The 19405-nt window shown below is 36.8% G+C and overlaps 1 protein-coding gene across 3 annotated transcripts; it reads left to right on the top strand.

Annotated features, from left to right (window-relative positions):
* The first annotated feature begins 839 nt into the window (after positions 1-839).
* On the top strand, positions 840-19354 carry LOC141611611 (uncharacterized). Of its 3 annotated transcripts, none has more exons than XM_074430187.1 (18): positions 840-1402; positions 2425-2818; positions 2950-3021; positions 3092-3205; positions 7393-7605; positions 8181-8753; positions 9038-9763; positions 11013-11297; positions 12327-12479; positions 12918-13092; positions 13195-13315; positions 13795-14155; positions 14727-15044; positions 15320-16094; positions 16354-16412; positions 17723-18184; positions 18538-18576; positions 18970-19354. In XM_074430187.1, exons 1-18 carry the CDS (start codon positions 1056-1058, stop codon positions 19156-19158), a joined length of 5376 nt encoding a protein of 1791 aa, XP_074286288.1. In that variant the 5' UTR covers positions 840-1055; the 3' UTR covers positions 19159-19354. The 3 variants fall into 3 exon arrangements, with proteins under 3 accessions (XP_074286288.1, XP_074286290.1, XP_074286289.1); XM_074430189.1 differs by having other exon boundaries at positions 863-1402; positions 2357-2818; XM_074430188.1 differs by lacking the exon at positions 7393-7605 and having other exon boundaries at positions 863-1402.
* The last annotated feature ends 51 nt before the right edge of the window (positions 19355-19405 follow it).

The raw sequence follows: 19405 nt of genomic DNA, 5'->3' as shown, positions 1-19405 counted from the left end.
GATGGCTACAAAATCAGTTGCTTAATGTAATTATTAGCTGAATCAAATTATTAATCTTATTTGTAGTACTGATAACCGTAACCGGGCTTACCAGTGGCAATTAAGTTTTGTAGATAATGTTTTGGACATTGAAAGATACAAATTCAACCTAAAAGTCGAGAGAAGTATAGGTGCAAACTGAAAACCACTATAAAAGGGTAGAAAAATTTACCAGAGTATGGGCGATTGTATTAGCTTTGACATTGTTGGGAACACTGCATTCTGATATTTTAAGATAAAGCAACAGGTTAAGAAAGAAACATGATTGCAAACAAAAGAAAATAAAGATATCTTACCTTCTAAGAGTGTATACAGAGACATAAAGATTATACATTTGAAAACAAAGTCAACGTCGGATTCAATATGAAGAGACAACTATGGAATAGATACAGAAATTGAAGACGAGGGTTAAATTGTGCATTTAAATATTCCAATGGGATAGTTGAATGGTTTGATAAAACGGAAGACCTCAATATTCATACACTATTATGTATTAAATTTTTCATAATAAAATTTGTCAATCAATTTTAATACAAGTAATTGAAAGAGAGTTGAAAAGGTGAGATTAGGAATATGGAAAGATCAAACGACGGTTGGTCTTGCCTTTTGTTTTAGGAGGAAGAGTAATTTAAAAAATCCTTAAAAACCTCAAACAACTGGCAACACGTACTCCGTTTAGTCTATTTGATTGATTTGCTCATGATGACAGGTGGCCTCAACAAGCTTATGTGGCATTTTGATATTGTGACATGGCATTTATGACGTGGCATTAAGTAGATATTTCAAGGAGCCTTTTAATTAAGTTTTATAGATGAAAAGAGACACCCCCACTCTATTGTGTTTCAAAAAAATAAAATCCCCATTTTGTCCCCCCAAATCTTCGAACCCTCGACCTTAAGCCACACCACCACCACTACCACCACCACCATTTCTCCCCAAATCGTTACCTTCCCGCCACATTAATCACCAATTCCACTCCATGAATCCATCACCTCCGTCCGATTAACAACAATCCAATGGATACGATCGTACACTCAGCTATAGAAGAGATCTGCACTCAAGGCGCCACCGGTCTCTCACTCTCTCTCCTCTGGCCTCGCCTCCACGCGCCACCTCCGCTCTGTCCCGCCCTTAAACGGGCCGTATTAACTGGCCTCTCCGCCGTTCCGGGCCTCCATTTCAAGTCCCGCGACGGGTCGTACTTCGACCCGAATTCCAGGCCCGTTGAGGAGTGGGAGGGGTTGGGGTTGGAGGTGGTTGCTGATGAGCAGCTGCGGCGCTGCTTTGTTGGACTTTACGATGTTAAGGCGTCTAATATTACTGCTCCTCAGCAGCGTGTGCTCGAGCTGCTTGCCCGAGCTAGGTAAGTCTCCTGAGATACCGTCTCACGCTAATACACTATTTACTTAAGCTGAAATAATTTGGTTTTCTGAAAGACCGTCGCCGGGGAGAGTAATTGTGAAATTTTAGTGGTCTGTATGTATGATAATGGTGTAATTGTTGTTGCAATTTCGCATTTACGGATGCATTTAGTTCCTAGGTTAAGGGGATTCTTGTTAATTGAGCTTGTCTATATTTATTTTAAGTAGAGCATGTTGTAATAAGTGAACTAGGATAAAATGTCGGACTTCAAATCTCAATTGGTTTTTAATGATTTATCGTATTGATTTGGTTTATAGGTGTAGTTAAGTTAGTTGATATGTTTGAGTAGGGGGAATGCTTTTATTTGTGGATTCATGAATAAAATTATACCGAGTATTTCCTTTTTACTCGACTGTCTCCAAAATGATGAGCTCTCATTTATGTTTTCTTGCTTTTAGTAGAAGACGACTGGATTTGTAGAATTGTGAACAAAGTTTTGATCTTTCGACTAAATTGGATTTAAAATGTATTTTTCTTTTTCTTGATTTATGTATGGGATCGATCTAGGTGATATATGTATGTATTGATTAAGTATATCATGTTATAATTCGTGGGTTAAGAGGAAAAAAATTTGTGCTTTTTATTTAAATGGTCATAACAATGACATTACTTCAGGATTAGCTGATTAATATTGCAAACATAATTGTTGGATAAATAGCAAATAGGGTTATATGAATGCTATGTATGTTGGCAAGAAATAAGATTTGAACAGTACAAATTTATTCTGATCACTAACTTGTGGCTTGGTGTGCTTGATCTGCTAGAAGCCTACTTTTTGTGGCATTGGTTACTGTTGGATTGTAGTTGTGTCACGAGGGATCGATGTTAGTAAATAAAGGCCGCGTATTATTCATAGCTCTCCTTAATTGAATTGATTATTAGTAATATAATGCAGGAAGTCGTTATCCCATGAAAGACTCAAGTTATTTCAAGAAGTTAATGGGTTTCTTTGCTTTATTCCAGAGGAAATGGGGTGACACAAAACCAACTCTGTAAGGAACTTGGGATGCCTCCAAACAATTTCTTTTATGTGGTGAAAAGACTTGAGTCTTGGGGTTTGGTTGTTCGACACTCAACGATAGTGAGAACGAAAGAAGCATCTATGGGTAAGGAACCTAAAATTAGCCAGCCAGTGCACACAAATTTGATCCGTTTGCATCGTTATGCACCATCTATGAGCTCACAGCAACGACTTGAGATTACCTTAGAGAGCAGCAATTTGGAAGAAAACCAAGGGAATAGTTTGTCTAGAGCTGAAGCTATCCCTGATGAATGTGGCCAAGATGATGTGCTTGTGAAGGACTTCTTGCCTGCACTGAAAGCCATTTGTGATAGGCTTGAGCAAGCTGAAGGCAAGGTCTGTTGCTTTTGAACTTGTTGAGAATCTGGAAATCATTTTTAAGAAACTTAAATTAAATGAATTTTTTTCTAGTTTTTCTAGCTTCATTTTGTATTCTATCTGCCACATGATGTCTTTTGTCCTTGAAGGTTCTTGTTGTGTCAGACATCAAGCGAGAACTTGGTTATCGAGAAACACGTGGACACAGAGCTTGGCGAAATGTAACTTCTTTTCCTTGCTGGGCAGACAGTGTCTTCTCTGGAATAGTTTATGATTGTTCCTGGTTTCTAGGTTTGCAACAGGCTGAAGCAGGCAGGTCTTATCGAAGTATTCGAGGCAAATGTAGGTAGTGAGGTGGAAAACGCTACGAAATCAAAAAAGAGCAAATCCAGAGGGCAAAAAAAGGTACTCCGTATTTTGCTTTAATCATCCTATTTATTAAACGAACAACCACAAATCCTACGTGTCAGTCTGTGGTTGAAAGACCATTTTTTTTATTTATCTACATATAAGGCCCACGCACTACGTACACATGTTCAGATCCTTGAATTAATTTGATTCATGTGATTGCTCATTATTAACTTGATTAATAATATGATTATAACTTCCCCTAAAAAAATGTAACCAACAAAAACTTCCCCTCAAAAAATAATACGATTATAATTAATATTTTTTTTTTAATATTCATGTGATTGCTCATTATTAACTTGATTCATAATATGATTATAACTTCCCCTCAAAAAATGTAACCAAAAAAAAACTCCCCCTCAAAAAATAATACGATTATAATTAATATTTTTTTTTAATATGATTGATATAAAAAATTGATCACGACATAAAAAATAACATAATCGACGGCTGAAAAAATCCAATCGATTAAATAGCCTTTTGCAAATTTGATGAAAAAAGAAATACAGTACAATGGACTTCAAAACGGAAACAAAACTGAAAAAACAACTAATAAAAAATAAATAGATATATCACTTAAAAACCAACAAAAAAAATGCACTTATGTTTTGTACACTTGAGTAAGGACTCCACGTTAATACCGAGTACGCCAAATTTGCATGAAATGAAAGAATACCGTAATGATAAAAAAAAAAAGCTAACGAATTATTTTCCTAGAAAAAAAATGATCAAAAAATGTTAAAATCGAAAATATACATATACAAAATATCAATTGAAAAAGGGGATTATCGTCTGCAATAGCCAGATATCCTTATAAAAAAGATCCATACATACTATTTTTCAAATACTTATAATCTATCCTTCATGCATGAAAATCAAATGGTTAGATTGAGGGTGATTTTGAGCAAGGGAGAATGAGGAGTTTAAGATTTCATATAGTTTTAAGTGACGAGAAGGGAGAAGGAGTGGCGGAAGGGAGTGAGATAGAGTAAAAATTACCTTTATTAGTGAGTGAGCTGCGTAATTTTTTTGGCCAACTTGGTTGATTGTGGGTTGATGTATTTATATGAGGTTAAACTAGGATTTATTGAGTGATGAATGGTAAATGTAGTTATATAAGGTGGGAATAGGGTTTCTTAATGGTGATTATACAGGCCAAATTAAAAAAACCAGAATGCGTGTCTTTATTAAGTGTCCATGTTAGATAATCTCAAGTTGGGTACGAAGTATATCTGTATATGTAGTACATGACTCGACCCAAAAACTGATTTCTATACGTTTAATTTTTGCACAAATATTAAAATGTCAAAACGAGTAAGGAAGGGAGGCATTTGATAATAAAAAGACTATTACCCCAAATCAAAGTGGGGTAGGCCATGGTACATAGCCATTTAGAATGGTTGTAAGTAACTAAAAATAGAAACATAAGGAATCAAATGTACGACCCAAAATGGAATACGTAAGTAGATCTGGCAAACGGGTCAACCGGATCGGGTCATTTTCGGTCTATCATAGTATCAGGTTAGTTCGGGTCGCCTCGGGTTTCGGATGTTTTTCGGCTCATTTTCGTGTCAAGTGGGTCGGGTTATTTCGGGTTCGGGTAATTTTTGAGTCAATGATTAAAAGAGAAAAAAGTATGTTTAGTATTATTACCTATTTTTATTTTAGTTTTGCTAATTATTCTTTATTATGAACGTAAATAATACTATTAAGTGTGCTTTTAAGTTAGTCATTTCAAGTCTTTTTTTGTTCAACTAGAGCTATGTTTTGTTGGGTCATTTCGGGTTGGATGGTTTCGGATCGGGTCATTTCGGGTCACGTCAGTTCCGGCTCAACAAAGTCCGTGTCATGGTCGTGTCGGGTCGGGTCAATTCGAGTTTCGGGTCACATTCGAAGGTTGTAGTTCGGGTCAATTTCGGGTCAGGTCATCAGTTGGGTTGGATTATTTTGTCAGATCTATACGTAAGGAACTCAATGGAACGAAGGAAGTATTAGGTGATAATGTATATTGACCCAGGCTTGGATTATTGTATATAACCAAAATGTATATCTTTATAAGCTCATAGATGGTGGAGGTCAACAAAAAATATATAAAACGATTTTGTTATATGTATACATCGAATTGCAGTATATTCGATATAATTTTTCAAAATTATATTAAATACAATGATATAAATGCATAGGTCAAAATTCTCACTTTGAATATGCACTTCATTTAGTTTCGTGCACAGTTTGACTAAATGATTACCGGGTTTAACAATTTGTATAAGTTTGCAACTTTTTAAACCTGTGCAGTTTCACTAATTTTGTGTTAATTTTCATCCAAGTAATTTTGTTTTATTTCACACAAAACGGACTTTTATTAAGCCACTGGAGGAATAACAAGAAAAGGTAGTAACGTAAATTTAGCTAACAAGAGTACATATCATACTACAACAAATACTCAAGTAATTGACTCCAACGTATAATTTATGTTAATTAAAATTTAATTTATAATTCATTTCTAAGATCTTAAATAAAATTTTATCTCTCATTTATTAGATTTATAAGGAAGATTTTTCTGCTTTACTTTGAAATTTGATCTTGATAATTTACATTTTCTTATAGTAACAAAATCTTAAAGAGCATACCCGTGCAATTTGCACGGGTTTAAAACTAGTTTCTTTCGAATCAAAGGCACTTTTATTGATGAAGAGGTTTAAAATTAAAAACGTAAGACAAAACAAAACACCAAATTTGAACAGTAGTGAATGAGAACTGATTTACGACTTGATTTGTTGGTATTGTTTTTTTAGTAACCTTGGCACTGCCTTGGCCACTCCCCCTCCCTCCCTCTCTTTTGTCAGATACTTCTCCATTCTCTGGAAAAGCACCACTTAACATTTTCATCTCATTAACTGTATTTTCACCCTTCACTTAGATTACAAAATTTAACCTAACAAACGACATATATACCCTCCCGTTATTACTTACACATGGCCATCCTTATGCTCCCTTCCTCTCATAGCTATCCGCCTCATTTCTACTCCTCCAACCCGCTCCACCACATCCAACACCAGCATGACTCCACCATTTTGTGGTGGAGTGGAGGTGTGTTGGTGGAAGTGAGTGTTAGGACATGGATAAAGGGAGGGGTAATAAGGTAAAATACTCCTGTGTCGGTTGCTTGCCTAAACAATTGTGCAAAACCAAATGGTGCATTTCCGATGAAAATAAGTATTATGTCTGAAATTCGACTTTTTTCGCCGGAAGTGTTCGGCACAAAAAAAAGGCAGTAGAAGGCTAAAAATAATAAGGAAAATTTGCCCAATAATCTCAAGTGTGGCCTGTCCGCCATTTTAAATACCAAGTTGCAATTTTCCCAAAATAATCCCAAGTTGCGAACCAAATTCCAGTTATGCACCCATTTCTAATGCTTTTAATTTCGTGAATAAATTGAACAAAAATCTGAACTATAAAATGAAAAGAAAAGTAAATTGACTTTGGTTAAATATAATTCTCTACGAATTTTATAAATATATTAAAATCTAAAACTTATTTTTAAACCCCACTTTCGAAAAAATAAAATAAAATTAACGGTTACTTATTAATTTTTCTCATAATTTGTTTTTTTTGAGAAGATTTACATGTTTTAATAATAATTTGTTTTTATTTTTCCGTTTTTCGTAAAATATTAATAACATTGTATTTTTCTGGATTTTTTCTATAAATTTATTTCAAAAAATATAGTTCCAATTGACAGAAAACTATCAGCGTAGGAGATGGGTGGAAACTGGAAAGTGTTGTTAATTGGGATTATTTTGGGAAGATTGCAACTTGGGATGAAAAATGGCTCATTTGTCAAACTTGGGATTATTGAGGGGAATTTTCCCAAATAAATTAAAGGTTAATTTATGGAAGCATCTGATAAATATCCTATACCAAAATCTGCATGCTAACTAATTATGTTTGGAGCAATCGGTGAAAGGTATCGAGGAGATACACATTGTCCTTCATTTGTATTTTTAGTCTGATGATTACTAGAATGCAGGGTTTGTCAACTAAAACAATATCAGTGAGATATGAGTATTCAAATTCTTCTTGTTGATGCTAAATGCAAGTCATTTCTGAGTATCACTCCTATCAGGTCTCAGACGGTTGCTATCTAACATTTGTGTTTCATTTAATTGTGTGACACTTGGCAGCCTGTTAGTTGTTTAAAACTGCTGAAGAAGTTTTCTCCAAAGCTGTTTGAACATAAAAGTCTTGATTGTGAGGATGACAATCTTGCATCAGATCAGCATATTGCACTGGAAAAACAATTTCAATACACAGAGCAGCTTGTGGAGCTTCCCCTAGAGCAACAAATCATTGACATGATTGATGCTGAAGGGTCAAAAGGACTGCTTGGAGTTGAGGTGTTTAAAAATCAATTTGGTTGATGCTTAAACTCCCATATTCCATCTTTGTTTTTATCAGAATGAGGGGTAGGAATAGGAAGGATGTTGAAGGGAAAATTAATGGAAGCTGAACTCATTGTTTTACATTTACATAGTTGTTGAAACTTGAAACACTGAATGAAAACCTAAAGTGGCTTCAGCTCATAATGGTTTTATTGTGTTGTGTGGAGAACCAGGAACGTTTAGATTTGCGTGACGACGACAACATACCCGAGTGCCTCATTGGCTCCCGCAAATTGCGGCCGGGGGGGGGGGGTGTTATGTATGCAACCTTTCCCTTGTGTTAGCTACACAAAGAAGTTGTTTCTGAATGACCCAAGATGAAAATTGCGTCGAAAAGTGCATTGAAGGACCCCTACTTCACAAGAGAAAGAAGCACAACCACTTTAGTGAACCATTTTGATTTATTCCACCATAATCCAAAACCAAAGAGTAATGAGTCTCTGGCTCCATTGGAAATACGGAAAATAGACATTTATATTTGTGTATGAAATTGAATTAGTAGTCTTACACCCTTATACCTATATGAACAGGTATGCAAAAGGCTTGGGATCAGCAGTAAAATGCTTGATAATTTGAGCAATTCAATAGTTCCTCGGTTTGGGTTGCATCAACTTTCGGAGAATCGTAAAAGAGGATCAGCCTATCGATTTTGGACTCGGGGAAATTTCTGTCCGAAATTACCTAACTCGTCATTCATCAGAGTAGAAGATGGTCCTGCTGAGGTTCAGTTGGTCTTATCACCTGCTGAAGAGTCTTCCCTAGGTGAAATAGCTCGTGAAACTGCCACTTTTGAAGACAATATGAACTCTCAGAGTTGGCTAGTTGGAGAAAATACAGAAAAGGGAGTTGCTGATGAAAAACTTGGGTATGGTCCTCAAGAGGGCAGGAGATCTAATGAAATGGTTATTTGGGCTGGCAATTCAGATGCTGTGGCACCTGATATGAGTGTGGCTGTTCCTCATGCAGTTGATGGAGCTCTGTCTAATAGTCTTGTAGAGGCTCCATCTAGTCCAGTGCCCAAGTCATTTAAACTTCAACAAGGCCAGAGATATCCATCTCTAACTAGTGCCACAAGGGAGTTGCGAATTCTTGAAAAGCTGGAGGTCTGTGATTCTCCTCTTTCTTCATGACTTATAATTGAGAACATTGTCTATGTTATGAAAATACAGCATGAGGTTTTATTTATGGTGTTTCAGAGAAGAACACTGTTGGATAGTAATTTAGTAAGTACTGGGCTTTGTCTAAGAAAAATTCAGTGTCAGTAAATAGGCCTTATTTATGCACCTGTTTCTTTTTCTTGTCATTGTGTTATTAACACTATTGACTTCTGAAACTTTTTTCTTACGCTAAGATCATTAGTTTGACATCTTTTCCCCTTTGCTCCCAGACGGAGAAAATCATCATCAAACCCGAGTTGCAGCGTTGGCTTGAGAGTTTTGAGAAGGACAAGCAGACAAGAATGGACAGAAAGACCTTACAACGCTGCCTGACAAAGCTTAAACATGAAGGGCGTTGCAAACTCATGGAGTTCAATATACCCGGAGTCTCAAATTGTGGCCGTCACCGTGAGATACTTGTGGTTGTTCATCCATCTATTAAAGGTTCAGCCAGTGAACTGTCAGGACAAGTGCATGACAAGTTGAGATCTTTCGAGATGCGAATTCGTAGTTCAGTATCACCCCTCAAGAAACAATTTCCAGTTCCAGTTCTTCATGGTATAGAGAGGCTTCATATGAATTCAACCTCAGATGCAGGGACTAATAAATCAGAAACCATGCGTGCTAATGGGTTTGTCTTGGCAAAAATGGTTCGCACGAAGCTTCTGCATTGTTTTCTGTGGGATTTTGTGAATAATTCAGCTACATGCATTGATATTCCAAATAATCCACACAGTTCATGTTTGTTATTTAGTCTAGATAGTGCTATAAAGGCCATGCCCCTTGAATTATTTTTGCAAGTGGTGGGTTCTGCACTTAAATGGGAGGATATGACTGAAAAATGCAAGGATGGTCTTCTTCTGTCCGATTTTCCTGACGAGGAATACAAGTCTCTGATGGACACGCGTGCAACTGGACGGCTGTCATGGCTCCTTGATATTTTGCGTCGTCTCAAGGTACTACATGTGTAAATTGCTGTGTATTGGATGATCACTTTTATTGGTCTTCGATTGAGTTGTGCATGCAAGTGAGCTCCTTTTAAGAATTTATTACTCCTATATGATACTGTGATGGTGACTTTGGCACACACTATTATTCTGATATTTCACATTTTTTGGTTATTTTCCTCTCACTAGTCTCTACTCTGCTTGAAACTGCTGTTTGCAGCTGGCCTTTTTTTGGACCATATTCCTACGCTAGTCAAAATTGTATAACCATGACTTGGTTCTCTAAAGGATGAGAGTCATGTAAGAAGTCTTTTGGGTCTCTAAAGACTAAAACTTTAAAAGTATATGTATTTTATTTAGTATAAAGTTTTCTTGTTGATCCCCATGATCCTTTGAAGGCTTCTATTGATATTGCTCTCCTGGAAAATCAACTCTAATTTTGCAATGCCAGAACATAAGGAATCATCAATATTCATTACATAGAGCCATAGATCAAGTAAAATCCTCAAATGTGAAACCTAGTCCGTCTAATGATCTATATCACTAAATGGAAGGAAGGGAATCAGTGGATTACCGGATTTTAAGAATAGTGTAGAGCATGGTTTTGGGTTGGTTGGCAGAACCCCGTACCGAATTTCGAACTAGCACTAGAACTAGAACGGAGTTCGTTTGCTTACTAGGTTGCTGGAGTTGTTATATTTTAACTAAGTTGAGGCAATGTAGCGTTCTACGAACACGAACTTGCTCCCGTATCAAATCAAACAACCAAACCATGCAACGTAAGTGTAGAAAGCAATTTGCATGCACTATACATCTAAGTTCTATGGGAGCCTTACACCTTCTTAGGCATATGCTTCATCAAGAACATCAGTGGTCACTCCGGCCTTGTAGTCTTGTAGAGTCTTGTCTAGCAATCAGTGTCTAAGATTGAGATTGGCGTGCTCAATTCTCAGTCTAGTGACCAATGAGCTTTCAGGAATTTTAAGCATACATCAATAACATACTGGTATTTCTGGATGTAATATTACACAGCCTGACGCGGAACGATATCCTCATAATTGGTGTTGCCTTTTATTTTATTTTGTTAAGTAGGAGCGATGTTGCCTTTTATTTAATAAACTGAAATGACACAGTTAACATTACAAAAAATGCAGGATGTTATCATTCTAACAATGCTCTTTGTATTGTGGTTGATAAACTTTGGTGTTGTTTACTTTTCTTTCACCCATTGATTTTCCATTGTGCCTTCATGATCCAGTTGATCAAGCTGGTAGCTGACGAAAGTCCCAAAGATGCAGTCAAGCTTTCTCTTACCACCCTTGTATATGCTCTAGAGCTTAAGCCCTATATTGAGGAACCACCGTCAGTGGACCCACTTCCTGGATGTTCTGGTTCTATTGATCTCCGTCCACATTTTAGACATGATTTTGTTTTAACAACCACTGATGCTTTAGAAAAATACTGGCAGACATTAGAGTACTGTTATTCTGCTGCTAATCCAAAAGCTGCTGTACATGCATTCCCTGGATCTGTGGCTTATGAGGTACTGTTCTTATATCCATTCGATATTCATCCTCTTGTTGTTACTTCATGTGTTGATACGTAAAGTGTATCCGCTTACCCAAGCATAATGCTCTAATCTTCACTTCTTAAGATTTGAATCTTAAGTTGGGTTTCAATGTCTATAGCCTTTCTTCTCTTCTTATTAGTTATTACCTCTTTTTCACAAACGCATGCACCATTTTTTCCATTTTTTCACAAACGCATTCACTTCTTAAGATTTATAAATGTTTACAACTATTTTTTTCCAAAATTAATGGATAGTATGAAATGAAATTACAAATATATCTGTAAGGTAACGACGGAGTTTTGAAAAATATTGATTCATGTAAGTAATATTTTGGCGTTTTATGGAACGTCACAGAAATGAACAAAAGGGGTGCTTAGGAAATTCTGCTAAGTAATGAGTATTACGAACATTGTAATGCAATATTCAGTATGGGTCATTAGGAATAAAGCGGCTGTATTCGACTACCCCTTACCACGCTGGCGTGATCCTTTAAGGCGCTGGGGTTAGATGGTTGATTGTGTAAAGTTTATCTCCAGTAAATCTGAAACTGGGTATTGAGTTGTGACATAACAGATTTGTGATGTACTCTCTGATTGCTGTTATTGCCTTTTATCCCTGAATACAATTACGGGGCAACAAGTAGACCTGGATCTCTCTGTACTGTGTAGTTAAAGGAAAGTGGGAACCTTCAAGCAAATACACTCTTTCTGATCTTCTTCACAATTCTGCATTTAATATCAATTGGGAGTGGATGTGCTAGGAGGCTTTTGGTGAATGGGTTTCATTTCATAAGTTGGTGATTATGACAAGAGAAGAGTTTTGTACTCTCCATGATATCAGTAGTTTGTTTTTCATGGTTTTTAAAATAGCTGTGTAGTATGTTCTTTATTTCCCAGAGAATATGCGCAGCTGCATTAGCACATATTCCACGAGGCTTATGTTATCATCTACATTTCTTCATAATGTCTTCTTAGTCTAAACACTGGAGACATTTTTATGCAGGTTTGTCTTTATCGATCATGGACAACAGTCAGGGTTATGAAGGCGGGGCAACGTGATGAACTTCTCAAGCGCATCAAGGATCAGCGGAATAAGAAACTGACCTTCATGGAGTGTAGAGAAATTGCTAAGGAACTCAATCTCACTCTTCAACAGGTACTGCTTAGTGTTAGTTTCTCTAAAACATACAGGATATTTCCTTTTAGTTGATTTATGGTTTCTCTCTTGTTCATTTGGTTTTATGAACCTTACATTGAAAATTCAGAATTTAAGCAGACAGAGGAGCAAGCAAAATTTGTTTTTATACTAACACCAGTTGAGCATCTTTTGAAATAACATTCATGCAGGCAAAAGTGCAAAAATATATTTATTAATTTATGAATAAGAAGTGGTCATGTATGTCCTAGATCATAGACATGCAATTACAACTATCTGACTTTGAACGTATATATTTTTTTTCATGCAGTGAAAGTATCCCATATAGCTGCTATTTTTTAGTACACGTGAGCTATATATGCTGAGGTATAGGAGCATTGGAAAATAGCTTTCTCTTTTTTTTTTCATGAAGACATGAGCCTAGTGCAATTTTTGCAGGTGCTTCGTATATACTATGATAATAGGCAAAAGCGTCTTGATAAATTCCAGGCTAATTCGGATGTTGGAGAAATGGGTTCAAATATTAGAGATGATAGACCTCAATCTCAGCGGAAGCGGAAGAGAAGGTCAGAAGGAAGCTCTGCGAAGGATGGGATGATCAATCACCCCACTGGTTTGTGCAACCTAATTATTTTAGCTTTTAAGTTAACTGAGAATAATCTAGTTACAAGTTGCCTTAAGGTTTGTTTTGCTTCCCCTTCCATTCGCATTCTAGAATCTCTTGAAGTTGTGGAAGATGAGCAGGAACATCACGAGTCATTAATTGGAGAGTGTATAATGCCAATATTTAAACAAGCGCGCAAATCTAAATTTTCATGGACAGAAGAGGCAGACAGGTATATTACTATTATTTTAGGGTTTCTAATTTTCAGAAGTGAAGGAGAATGATAATGTCATTGGCTCTCAGAACAGGGCCCCTAGATTTTGGGGACCCAATTATCCAACAGTTTCCTTATATTCTGCATTTTGCGTGTGTGAAAATCAAACATTTCTTTATAGAATAGTGGTGAAGGTTGTCATACATGTTAGTTTGGAGAAACTTGGGCTTCATATCCCCTAAATATCTCTTTTAGTTGACTTTTTGAAAAACATATAGAGGGCCCAAATTTTAACTTCCACATAGGGTCCCCCCAGATCCTTGGGATGACCTTGTGTAATTGGGTGATGATCATAGACTCGTAACGCAGTACTTGTCCGCATCAATTTATCTTGCTCTTCTGTTTTAAACTTCATATTCTGAAGCTTAAACCATCTTTAATTGCTTTACCATTGAGGCCCCTCTGATTGCCTTATTGCCACATTGTAATATTGTCAGGCAACTAATAGTCCAGTATGCAAGACAGAAAGCGATTCAAGGCGCAAGACGTGGCACAGATTGGGCTTCGGTTAGTGACCTTCCTGCAGACACAAGCACTTGCCGCAGAAGATTAGCCTCTCTTAGATCCGATATGTTCAGAAAATCATTGATGAAGCTCTGTAACTTGCTGACCCAAAGGTATGCTCAACATGTGAACCGTGAAAGAAAGTCAAAGCTTGATGATCGCAGTGAAGAGTTAAATCCTCCAGTTAAACACTGGGATGACTTCGAGGATAGCAAGATTAAGGTATCCCTTCATGAAGTTCTTACACAAATGACGAAAATGGGCTCTGCCAAGAGAACTGGAACTGTTTCTCAGGTAACCTTCAATCTCAGCATAAGCATAAGGACCTTTTCTATGATTTAATGACCAAATCTGAAGGCAATTGTGCTAGTATAATTTTGGTACGGGCATGTTATTAAAATCTCAGTTTGAGACTTGAACTCAGAATTGATCCTTGGACGTGATCTTGGTCATCGCTCTATTAATGCAGTCTTTACCGCCTCAAAATGTGGTAACTATTAAAACCTTGATAATTCTGTGGCAATCCATTGTCGCGGCCGATATTTAATACCACGCGCAAGTTTATTAATCTTGTATGCTTGGATTGTGTACGTCCATCCATGACTTACACATGTTGACCAATGTTAGATTTTTGACCTAATTGGAAATATTTATCGAAAATGTACAAGTTTATAGATAATTATCTGATAGTTATGTGACCTAATGTCTAGTTGTCTACAATCAGTAGTTGTAGTATTTTCCTGCGTTTTATCTGATGTTGAGGTTGGTTTTATGCTTTTCGTGTCATCATTGTTGGAGGGAGGTATGTCCTCTTATTCATTAAATTGCTATCTTTTATTGCTCAAAGATCAATCTTTGTATGTAGGGTCCTCATAAAGGATTTGCAAATACACATTGTGCGCTTGAGAATGACGGTGAAAAGCAACTTTTAGGTTCAAACCGGAAATCCAGGCGCAATCGCCTACCTCAGAAGTTTGTTAAGCATCTAAAAGAAGGTGTTTGTGTTATTGGACGAGTAAATCAATCATTAGCCGCTTCAAGTGCTGTTGAGCTTTTTAAGCTTGTCTTTTTGACCAATTCAAAATCGGCGGATATGCCAAATTTGTTGGCAGAAACTTTACGCTGCTATTCGCAACATGATCAATACACTGCTTTTGACTACCTCAGACAGAGTAAATTCTTGGTAATGCCTCAAAATATGTTCTATATATCGTTTTTGACTTCTCTGCCTCCTCCCAATATGCGACAGCTACAAAATTTTTAAAATTAGTGATCTTAAATAAATTTTGGATGAATCAGATTTGACAAACATTAAACTGTATGTCTACATATATTTGGAGAATTTAATGGCGAAAGTGACACCAGTCGACCACAAAAGTCAAATGGCGATGATAAACTTTGGATGGAGGCAGTACCATTTACCATTCTTTTTTGTTGATACATGTACTCGATGAACAGGTTGGAAGTGGTGCCAGTGAGCCCTTCGTCCTTTCTCAAAGTTTTCTGAGGAATCTTTCCTTGTCTCCGTTTCCAGCAAATACTGGGAAACGAGCTGCTCGTTTAGCGAGTTGGGTGCATGAAAAGGAGGAGAAATTGATGGAGGGCGCTGTGATTCTACATTCAGATCTCCAATGTGGGGACATTTTCCAACTGTTCGCTTTAGTTTCTTCTGGAGAGCTGTCTATTTCACCAGTTTTACCCCATGAAGGTGTTGGAGAAACTGAAGACTCAAGAACTTCAAAACGTAAATCTAATGACCATGAAGATGACAGTTGTAGTACAAGCAAAAAGCAGAAGTGCTCTTCTTCGCACGACAGTGAGCTGTATTCACGCCGAGAGAAAGGCTTCCGTGGTATAACCATTTCTCTTAGTCGTATAACAATCACGAGATCCAACATCGTGGAACTTTTTAAAGATGATCAAAATCTTCTTTCAAGTGAAAATGATCACGTTGATGGCACTTTGAGTATGAAAAGTAGCTGTACTAAATCCTCCATTTCCCATGTCAAGGAAGCTCCTGATTTCGATAGCATAACCCCGTCGACAACTATTTCTGGTAATTCAATATGGGAAGTTATGGCAAATTACACAATCCAAAATCAGCTGAACCATTCAGACCAAGAAAATATTATTGTCCATCCTGAACTGTTCAAAACTGCATATAGAAGCATTCAGAAAGCTGGTGATCAGGGCTTGAGCATGTCTAAGGTTTCTGAGTGCATAGGTATCCAAGGTATTGCCTCACTGAGCTAGATTTGTGTCTTCCTTCTATGTTACTCAGACTCCAATAGAAGTATCCGATACTCGTGCATGTCCAAGTGTTACACTTTCGTTTTCATAAGTTATAATGAAGTGTCCAAGTGTCATACGGATGCATGATTGTCGAGTATCGGACATGGGTATGCAAGGTAATACGAAGAGTCAGAGTAACAAATGCCTTCACTCACTTTTGTCTTAAACATCTTACTAGTCCTTTTTGTTTCTTTGTGTAGGCACTATTCTGAACGAGCATGTTGTCAATGTGCTTGAATTATTTGGTTTTGTGTTAAAGGTTAGTTTCAGTGCCTTAAATCATTTCTCAAGAATACAGCTGATTTCTGTTTGTTTTATGTTTTGGTGTGAGCTTATGCAAACTTTGATGTAACTTTAAAGTCAGCCTTTTTACTTATCATCTGCTTTACTTATGCAGCACCTAATTTAAAGTTATTACGTTGGGACACAACTTTTTTCACTCTAATTTCCCCTTTTTATCACCTTTTATTCTTTTTTCTCCAAGAAAATTCTTAGGCACACCTGGTATACCACGTCAGTGCACACATTATCAGATGAGAAAGCTTATTTGTTATTTCACTTGGATTCTATGTTATTTATAGGGATGGTTGTCAATTCCAATTCTTTCCCTGCTTGGGGTACAGTTGGTGTAGAATCACATAGTACACCAAGAGTTCCGAAGCATTGCCTTCACCCAATCAGTTGATTTTGGTTGATCCTCCAAATCAAGAATCATGTGTCTTCGGTTGATACAGCTTTGCTTGCTTGGCAAAAACCTTTTTGATTTTCTCAATCATTCGGTCTATGTCCTATCAAAATATTATAAGCTCATATCTATAATTGTCGTGATTTTCATCTAATTAATGTTGGCGTATAACCTCTTTGGGCTTGGTTCCATTTCTAACGGAACTTGGGGTTGAATCATGATGAAACAAATCATAATGACTCGCTAAACCGGATGCATTTCTTTTACTGCATAGTAGCAATCATTTGATTCAATTCCTGATGCTGTTTCCGTTATGAATTATCCGGGAAGTCTTTTGGTGTTGGTTAACACAAAGTAAGGTTGCATACATCCGGTTACTCCTTACCCTTTGCCCTAGCATTTTCGGGAACCCTTGAGGCACTTTGGCAATGTTGTTTCTTTTGTAAAACCTTGTTGAGTTATCTTCAGTGTGTTTATCATAGTTTCATCTCCCTGGCTTCCTCTTCCACCCGTCACCTCATCTTGAAGATATTTACTCCCTCTGTCCCTCATTTGTTTACCTATTCCAATATTGGGCGTCTCATTCATGTGTTTACCTTTCTATATTACGCATGCTTCGAATGGGTAATTTGATCTTCCACATCCATTAGTGTCCACTTGTCATCCAATAACAATAACAACAAATGGTCTCCTCTCTCCTTGGTCTTTGTGCCAAAAGCAAAGGTAAACAAATGATCGGGGCGAAGGGAGTAATTATTTATGGCTACTTGCTTGGAAGAGGTCTTTTTTTTTTTTTTTTTTTTTTTCTTTATTACAAATGTAATATATCTTGCTAAACTTATTAACGTCAGGTTTCAAGGGGACTGATGTTAGTTATGGCACAGGTTAATGGTTATAATTATGTCCGTATTGTGGATGGCTTGTATCGTGCTAAGTACTTTCTGACATCCAAGGCTACTTCTTCTCGAGATCCCCAAGAGACTCTGTCCTCAATACCACAAAGGGTGGACGAAGCTACAAATATGGTCAAAGAAAGAATTATTCATGAACACGAGCTTCATTTCTCGAATGTAGATGATGTGCATAAAGTGACCATCCTAAATCTATCCGAAGATACCTCACAGCTCTCAAATGCAATCCAGACTCATGAGAATCTTGAAGGACGCGACAAAACTAGTACTTCACCAATAGAAGGGAGCAAAAAGAACCAGAACTTGGACGTTATTACTGCTTTTCAGCCAATATTACCTTGGATCAATGGGGACGGAAACATTAATGGAATCGTTTATAAGGGACTTACACGACGTATTATTGGTATAGTAACCCAAAATCCAGGGATAATGGAGGTATTTTCCTTATTTTAATTTATTTTTGGTCATTTTAATTGATTTACAACTTTTTTTCATAAAGTTTTCTACGAGTAATATTTATAGTATGAATTTGTATGTTGACTATTAATCAATCTTATATCCATAAATCAATTTATTATTTCACTTGTTTTTGACGGGTTTTAAATATGCAAGCTGACCCTAGAACAATTTGTCATTAGGGCTCTGTTGTTGTATTATAATTTATACTTGTATCTCTTCACTAAGTTGTTTCTCATGATGGATAACTGATCATGCTGAGTAATGACCAAATGAAGTGCAAGTTTATTTTTCTACACTTCTAGTTATTATTTTCTGGTTAAACGTTGCAGGATGCCATTATCAGACACATGGAAGTGCTAAATCCACAGGTATCCTTTCCTTGCTCACTCTAGTTTCTTCCTGCTAAACGGTTAATATGATTACACGAAGACGCAAACTAGAACATACAGATTTTAGAGAAAAAATGGAGGTTAAGATCTGAATCCCTAACCTAATATTCTGAGAATCTCACAAAAATTAAAGGTTACCATTATGGGCGAAGTGCTAGTTTATATACTAAGATGTATAAAAATGTTAATAGACACCGTGATGCCGCCCTCCTAGGCAACAATTATATTCACCTTGTAGTGTGATCAAATGAAAGCGTGCCCTAGTAATTTTTACAAGTTATTAAAAAAGAGTGCAGTTGAACAGATCGACGTTACAGGGTGCTATCGTTTTCTGGATCTTGAATGTACTAATTATTTACATTTGCTTATCAGAGTTGCCGTAAGCTGTTGGAGTTGATGATTTTGGATAAACACCTGTTTGTACGGAAGATGTGTCAAAAGACCTCCTCAGCAACACCACCTGCTTTGCTCGAGAGCCTCCTTGGGAACCGCTTTAAGAAATCCAAGTATGTGTGCCGGGAACATTACTTTGCCAATCCTATGAGCACTGCCTGCCTTTAGCATCATCCTCTTTAAACTTCATGTGATTATGGCATTAGGCTATGTATATTATTCGGAATCAGTTATGTAATATTCTGGTGTTGATATATACTATATATATATGGTCTTATGAAGCTCCTAAAGTTATCCAAGAATGTCGTGGTTGAACGAACGTAGTTCGAGTATTTTACTTGCTACCCACCTAAGATTTCCAAAAGTCATGTTTTTTCACACAATTTTTCTTAAATCGTTCTCTTTTCCATTCACT

This window comes from Silene latifolia, chromosome 11 (genome assembly GCF_048544455.1).
Source record: "Silene latifolia isolate original U9 population chromosome 11, ASM4854445v1, whole genome shotgun sequence".
NCBI classification, from domain to species: domain Eukaryota; kingdom Viridiplantae; phylum Streptophyta; class Magnoliopsida; order Caryophyllales; family Caryophyllaceae; genus Silene; species Silene latifolia.
The sequence above is the reverse complement of the archived record's forward strand: the minus strand, read 5'-3'. Positions and strand labels throughout refer to the sequence as shown.

What these genes read in the sequence shown, in the direction of transcription:
- LOC141611611 (XM_074430187.1), top strand. Translation starts at nt 1,056, where the DNA reads ATGGATACGATCGTACACTCAGCTATAGAAGAGATCTGCACTCAAGGC. An exon ending in CTGGATCTGTGGCTTATGAG is followed by an intron (nt 11,298 to 12,326) that starts GTACTGTTCTTA and finishes ATTTTTATGCAG; the next exon opens with GTTTGTCTTTATCGATCATG. An exon ending in TATTTGGTTTTGTGTTAAAG is followed by an intron (nt 16,413 to 17,722) that starts GTTAGTTTCAGT and finishes GTTATGGCACAG; the next exon opens with GTTAATGGTTATAATTATGT.